The 7,256-nt window shown below is 40.9% G+C and overlaps 1 protein-coding gene across 1 annotated transcript; it reads left to right on the top strand.

Moving 5' to 3' along the window:
• The first annotated feature begins 343 nt into the window (after positions 1–343).
• On the top strand, positions 344–7,256 carry LOC145446781 (uncharacterized). Its single transcript, XM_080325150.1, has 4 exons — positions 344–678; positions 4,985–5,132; positions 5,203–5,312; positions 6,790–7,256. Exons 1-4 carry the CDS (start codon positions 427–429, stop codon positions 7,099–7,101), a joined length of 822 nt encoding a protein of 273 aa, XP_080181276.1. The 5' UTR covers positions 344–426; the 3' UTR covers positions 7,102–7,256.

Below are 7,256 nucleotides of genomic sequence, written 5' to 3'. Positions count from 1 at the left end.
ATGTTTTTGTGAAATATCCAGACCGGTACAAGTCGACTTCACCCTCAAAAGAGAGGTCGAGTTGGTTGGTTTTTCTAAGGCTATTGGATTTAACACATATAAGTTGCATAGTATATAATTAATATTCCTCACGTACCCATTCAATGTCGAATCATATCACGTTATCAACTGAATTTAATGCTGTTGCGACAACTGCAATTCAATGGTATTGTGATATGGTTGATTGATCTAAACTCTTTTACAGTTAATAGCGCAAGAAGATTATTGACCTTCGTCAACAATGGATGTCAGTGTTTGATTGCAGGTTGAAGCCTGATGTGAACAGAGACGGTTTGTTTGCTAACGGGTGTTTATTCACAATTTTAAATAAAGAAAGTTAACGATTTATTATGGTCGTCAGTCGCGTTGAAGGTCCTATGCGCGATCATGAAGGTCATCGTGGCAGGAATGCCCAAAACGGGCACCAAGTCAATGAATGCGGCTCTTAAGAAGTTGGGTTATAGCGTGTACGACTTTGCCGAAAACGCGTTTTTGCTAGGCGATCACTATAACAAAATCGCGTTCGAAGGATGGACTACGCAGGATTTTTGGGATATGTACGAGAACGTGGATGCTGTAGTGGATTTCCCAGCTCATTTCTTTTGGGATGAGATACACAAGGCTTTTCCTGGCGCAAAGGTATTTACTATCGGTTATCTGGATCAGTGATTCCTAACAGCGGCTCTTAAAGTTGATCATAAAGTTTACCCTGCGTTGGGTAAACTTAGCTCATAGCCCACCTATCGACTTATATTTGTCTGAGGCGGTATCGTGAAATCAATTGTATTTGATATGTCGTTTCAACTGGGGAGGTCCTCTATCAAGGCGAACCAACCGTCCTGTAGCTGACAGACGTTGATGTGATTTATACTCCATCCGTTTATTATCGGTGACATATTTGTCGGGTCGAGTATATATTAGCTTATCAGAAACACATGCTCCGCATTCATATACATTAATAATAGTTCGATATGTCGATTCATCTCATTGGTCAAAACAAATATTACACACGATATCACCGTTACGTAGGGTTGCATTTAAAACACAAATCATTTAAAACAAACAAGTTTAAAACATGGCCCTTGTTTGCAACGTGTGTTTTATTTTCAGTTTTCTTAAATCCATGACCTCACGAATATCTAATTGTGACGTTACAATGAAATGACACGGATGGTTGAAAATATCGGGTAAATATAGCTCCTTTGACATAATAGGCTTCCAACCCATGTCATATATGGACCAAAAATAAATATCTTTAACAATGACTACATCATCACGGAGCATTTTTACAGTCGACGGTCATCATCATCAGAACACTCATTCGGTACCAATGATCTACCTACATCTTAGTACTATAGCTATTGAACCAACCAATTAGACTTTGGAGCATTCAAACCATACGTCGGCAATATCGGGTGAGAATCGTCCGTAGGCTCATACTAAATGTTCTTTCTAAAGTATTCGCACAAATGACATAATTAGGCCTATACAACTTGAAAAAAACTATTTTTTAAAGATGACTTTGTTTAAGCACTGTTCATGACATGTTTCAAACAAAGTGTTATAAATACCTATTTGCTTTATATGCAACCCTACCGTTATGAGTGCACAAGAATCCAATTTCCAACAGCTGTGCAATAATTGGAAAGTTGATATGTAGGGTCAGGTGTAACGGCATGTAACACCCGCACAATGCTACCAGAAAGGCTTGACTAGTGTGATTGTTATGACATCACATCTTTTTTCATCAAATTATTTAAAATATATAGGACCAATATCACTTCACGGCCAAAAAGGTCACGATTCCAGATCTAAAGTCACATTACCGACTCATTGGTTGTGAGCCTGGGGTCTCCAAAACATTTCATAGGGTCCAAGAGTCTATCATCATATTACTGACGACTTCCACGCACGCGCTCGTCCACCAATACTGTCTCTCGCTTTTCATAGGCCTGCAACTTGGTCTTTAGTGCCGACTTTCTTGGCACGGTTCACCAACACTCTGGGCATTTCGAAGCGGTGCTGAGGCAGTGAGGTTAGGGATGAGGAGCCCATAGATAAACCTATGACACGAAAAAATTGGAGCAGAGTCGAGACCAACCACCATTGGTTTCGTGACTGGGTCACTTAGTACACTGCGCCACTCACTTCCCGGCTTTCCGCAATAAGATAAGGAAAGGTTTCGAGATTAAAATGGGAGGGATTTCACCCAAAAAATCCACCCCATGCTGCGCCCTGTTAGTACTATGACTCTGAGTCTACAATGGCCGCGAGAAAATCACACAAAACAACAGTTCTAGTTGTTAAGGAAATATGTACCCTTTTAAATATACAACTAGAAGTAAAAATAGGCCTAGTCAATGTCCAAAATCTGCAACTTCACCTAGAACTGGAATTACTCAAAAATGCAGAAGTTAATAGACGATAAACTAACTATAGATTTATAATTTGTACAATCTGAACAAACTGGTTCATTGCCTGCAAAGAGTTTATTGTTTATTGAGTTCATTGTGTAATCCCAGCAGACATGGGGTGATTACTTCATGAATGTGATCGATTGCGATTACGATTACTTCAGAATCACGCGATTACGATTACGATTACATTGGAAAAGTAATCACGATTACTCACTATTACATTTGCTTCTTAGGACTATAATCTTAAATGATATATTGGAAGACAATACAAGGATTGCGATGGAAAGGCTTAATGAGATATCAACTCTCTTCATATTTCATGCGTCATTTGCTTATTACGTCATAATATACAAATTGCCCAACTTTATAGGGGATGATTTATCGCACACAACGATTTGCATTATTGCCAGGTCTTTACCTGCCGCAGTCGAAGGGGACTCAAAAGTATTTCGTAAACCAAGATAAATTCTAGAGTATTTTCGAGAATTTAATTAATTCTTGAAAATGTTCTTCGAGCTTTGCGATTCAAATGTCTCTAGTACAGGGGTCACCAACGCGGACCAAATGAGTCGCCCGCGGTCGCTGTAGCAAATATCCAAATGAGAGATTTGAAAGTTGAAGCTGGTTTCATATGAGCAGCAGTTGAAAATGGGTCGGCCGACCCCAAGGAACATACGAACGCAGTCGCTCGGGGCATTGCTCGTCTTCGCCCGTCACGCGGCGGCTCAACGGTAATCTATATAGTTAATATTCCCAAATCTCGACGCGGAGAGTGGCGCTTCGGCGCGCACTGCAGCAACGCAACTGAGCCCGGAGGAGCTGGTGTGAGTCCCGGCGAGTGAGCGTTTTTTGTTCTTGGTAAGGGGCGGAAACCCGGTCCAGTACTCTGATTGTCTTACTCTAAGTGAAGAAATCCAACTGAACACGGAGAAACGGCGGGAGTAAGTGGTAACCCGTCGGTCGTCGCAATAATCAGTACACACTACACAAGAAGTAGCTTTTTGTTTCAAAACCGTTGGTGACCCCTGCTCCAATAGATAGCTGGGTTTGAAATGCATACCTCTTTCCCTCAAGAAAAAACATTCATAGGCTATTTTATGGGAACAGGCATTTCGGAGCCGGTCATTACCGCGCCACGATCCCACAACATACCAAAAGACATATGCAGTTTCGGCCAACACGCAACTCCGCGGAATGTGATACCAAACAAATACCTTTGCCGAAACTTAGGGTATTCGTCCATTGTCAATAGCCGCGCTGGGTGGGCGTGACTAATAACTCCTGTCCTTCCAATCTGGGCCCACAATGCAAATGCCACCCGGCGCATCCACAAAGAAAGAAAGCCATGACAATTTGTGTGTGCGTCTCACGAAAGATATTCTTTTAGTCTGCTACGTTTGGGCGAGTACAATATCTTTTGATTATACAACAGACTGGAGATCGCGAATTAACGACATACAATAAAGTAATTATAACAACATACCAGATGCTATAATTCTGCATTACGTGCCCCAGATCTACAGGTAAATCTGACAATCGGGGCTGAGAGAGGTTATAAATGAATAGTAATATAATGCAATTACCAATAGTATTGACGAAATTCAGTTTTGAAAATTGACCAACGGTTGGACTGGGGGACGAATTGCTGTTTTGGTTCTGATTCTAGCTACAACCCACGCTAACATGTCAGGTTTTATAAGCGGATGGTTATGGCGGCAGGTCCAAATGCTGAGTAACGAACTGTGAAATAACAATTGACGCCCGTTTAAAGTCGTTATATGAGAATAAGATATAGTGAACATAAAAATTCTGCATTAACTTCATACATATACTGCGAGCTGCTGTTACGAGAAACGGCTTAGCACGGCTCGGTTATGATATATATCAGCAGCTGTTTATTTGTAATGCTTCGTTGCGGAAACTCCAATGTTTTATTCGACGAGTACGAAATTCCGTGCGTACGTAGGCGTCCTGCTCGCCAAGCAGCAACGGTAAACTGCGTTTAAGCACAACCAAACATCAATACATAAGTTACTATTTGAAACTATAGGCAGAGTGGTGATCAATATCCTGCTGCGAGGTAGGGGCTTCTGTAGTGTATTGATAACCTGATATACACCACGGGGGTGTTCTTACAATCACACTACGATGTCCATCGCATGTCTGTTTACTATGTGTGGATACCTACGCAATGACGGGCGGAGCTAATACTTCTGACGTAATAATGAGTAGTGGCGTTTGAAAACAGACGTTTGTGCTATCGCTAACGTGGTATATTATCTCATTCTTGTTCACGAATATTCAGTGTATGTCATAGTCCTTGTACCAACTAAAAGTAATCGTTCTTTCACAAAAAAAATCGATTAGATATGGGAAGTAGTCGATTACGATTACGATTAGTTCGGATTTTTTTCGAATGTAATCGATTGCGATTACGATTACTTCAAAATGTTGTAATCGTCGTAATCGATTACGATTACTAATCACGATTACCCCATGTCTGAATCCCAGAGTACATAATCATCCAGATCATCCTGACCACGAGGAGTAGCGAAGAAGAATGGCTACGAAGTCTCGAAAAACAAGTGGCTATGAACGACGGGTCTGTCCTATTCAAGCTGATGCCGTGGCTGTCGCCAACAAGTCGAAAATCAATGGGAGCCCTTGCGCTGTTGGGTAATATAATTCATCAACCTGCCTCCCGTGCAGTGGACGTTAAACACGAATGCTTATTTATGAAATGCAGGTCAGGTGATTTTCGGGGGCACATCGAAGTCGATATTAGGCAGCAAGACGCACCTCAACAAGCAAATGGTGGTCAAGCGGTACCGTCAACACAACGCTTATGTGTTACACGTAAGTTGTGTTGGTTTTGTTTCCGTATCTTACCAATCCACTGTAAACCAGTGGTTCACAGCGTATGGCGTGAAGTCATTTCTGATGGTACACAAGTAAATGCATTTCTTTATACGTAAAATAACAGTTTTCACAAATCGATAACGTATTTTCCTATTGTAAGAAATGTCTTCATCGAATGCATAGTTTAATACTACATGCGTCATCGTTCGACTGAGTTGCACCCCGCCTAGATCAGCTTGTGGAGAAGAAACAATCCAACATTGTGCCTGGTGACTGTTTTATTGATAGCCAGGGAGGATTAGCTCGTATAGACCGCATTTCTTTTGAAATACCCAAGCCAACTTATCTGCTAATCGCCCATGTTAATTTGCCTATATACTAGGGTTACCATGCGACCTTCTTCAAGAGGATTTGTCCTCTTTTTTCCAAATTCTGGTTAAATATAGCTTAAAATCCGACTGGGATATAGGAAATCAGTACTCATGTAACGTTCCGGCGGGTATGCCGGGAGTTAAGCCGGAAAGTTGGCCTTTTTTTGTCAACCAACGGAAAATTCAACAAAAGTTTGTATTACTAGAGTCGAATCGGAAAAATGACCTTTTTTTAGTCAACTAGACGCAAAGTCGGGAAAAATGTAACATTTTGTCGGGATTTCACTCCAGTATTGTAAGTCTGAAAATTTTGAAAATGTGTTCTTTTATAAGATTTCCAAAATATGGTAACCCGACATACATTTGCAGTCAAGTTGAAGATTTTCGTTAATTTCTTGGTGCGCAATATAATGATGGAACCACTGTTGTAAACGAGAATCGTGAATTTTGAGGATTTTGACCCAAGCGCACACTCTTTGACAAAATACTGGCTATTCAGACTCATTCACCACCCGTGCTATGCGGATGTGAATAAATGCCCGTGGTAGGCCTACACCAAACCACAACCTGCCCCAGACTCACAGCGCGGGCTGAATTAAACACAACATTATAGTCCTAATGCCGCATGAACGTAGGGTAGGAAGGTATGAACGTTGGCGTGGGTGATTCAAAACCGAGATATAACTCTGAGTTGGACTATGTTTTCGTACGCAATCCATTGGGTGTGAATGTACACTCTTTACACTGGAAGTGTAGAACGTAAATCAGGAAAAAGCCACTTTCAGGTACAAATATGTGCTCTCTCACCAAATACAGTGGTTGGAAATGAGGTAATTACGCCAATTCTTACGGAGATATATACACAGAGTATAGTTTGCTTATAGTTTTCTTGTACCACATTAAAATAATCCCCATAAGGTGCCACAATTAACCAGGACCCAATGCAACCACCAAGGTATATATATCCATAAGGATTTGTGTGAATAACTCATTTTACCGCAGAACTACATCTTGCACTATGGTGGAAATACGATGAATACATATATTTTCACACATGGATTTACAGTTTTGAAATCAAACCGATAACATCATATATTTTGTAGAGCGCACCGAAAGACAAGTTGTTGGTGTACAACGTGTCGGAAGGGTGGGATTCTTTGTGTGAGTTCCTAGGTGTGCCGGTGCCGGAAGAAGCGTTTCCCCACAAAAACAAAGGTGGCAACATCGTGGATACTATAACGACGGACTTTCCCATTTTTTCTAAAATTCAAAGAGAGATAATTGTGTCTTCGATTGTCGTTTCGTCTTCCGCGGTGCTAACTGGGGTCGTGTTGTATAAGTATGGCGTATCTGGAATTTTCAGCCATGCGAGGGGCTGTTGGGATTTTCTTACGACGAAAATTGTTTTATCGTGATTGTCTTACGACAAACTGCGATACGTTTTGAAGTTGTTGCAATGATAGTTTTTGTTTGAATATGCAATTCGAAGTAAAATAAAAGTATTTGTCTGTGCAAAATGTGCATATGTATTATTGCTAACATAAGAAGAATCCTATTTTGTATAAACCAA

The sequence above is a fragment of the Botryllus schlosseri genome, chromosome 9 (genome assembly GCF_051294905.1).
Source record: "Botryllus schlosseri isolate E-star chromosome 9, Bs_hap1, whole genome shotgun sequence".
Taxonomy (NCBI): Eukaryota; Metazoa; Chordata; class Ascidiacea; order Stolidobranchia; family Styelidae; genus Botryllus; species Botryllus schlosseri.
The sequence above is the reverse complement of the archived record's forward strand: the minus strand, read 5'-3'. Positions and strand labels throughout refer to the sequence as shown.

Coding starts and splice junctions, on each gene's coding strand:
- LOC145446781 (XM_080325150.1), top strand. CDS start 427: ATGAAGGTCATCGTGGCAGGAATGCCCAAAACGGGCACCAAGTCAATG. Junction 679..4,984: donor AGGCTTTTCCTGGCGCAAAG/GTATTTACTATC, acceptor ATAATCATCCAG/ATCATCCTGACCACGAGGAG. Junction 5,133..5,202: donor GGGAGCCCTTGCGCTGTTGG/GTAATATAATTC, acceptor TATGAAATGCAG/GTCAGGTGATTTTCGGGGGC.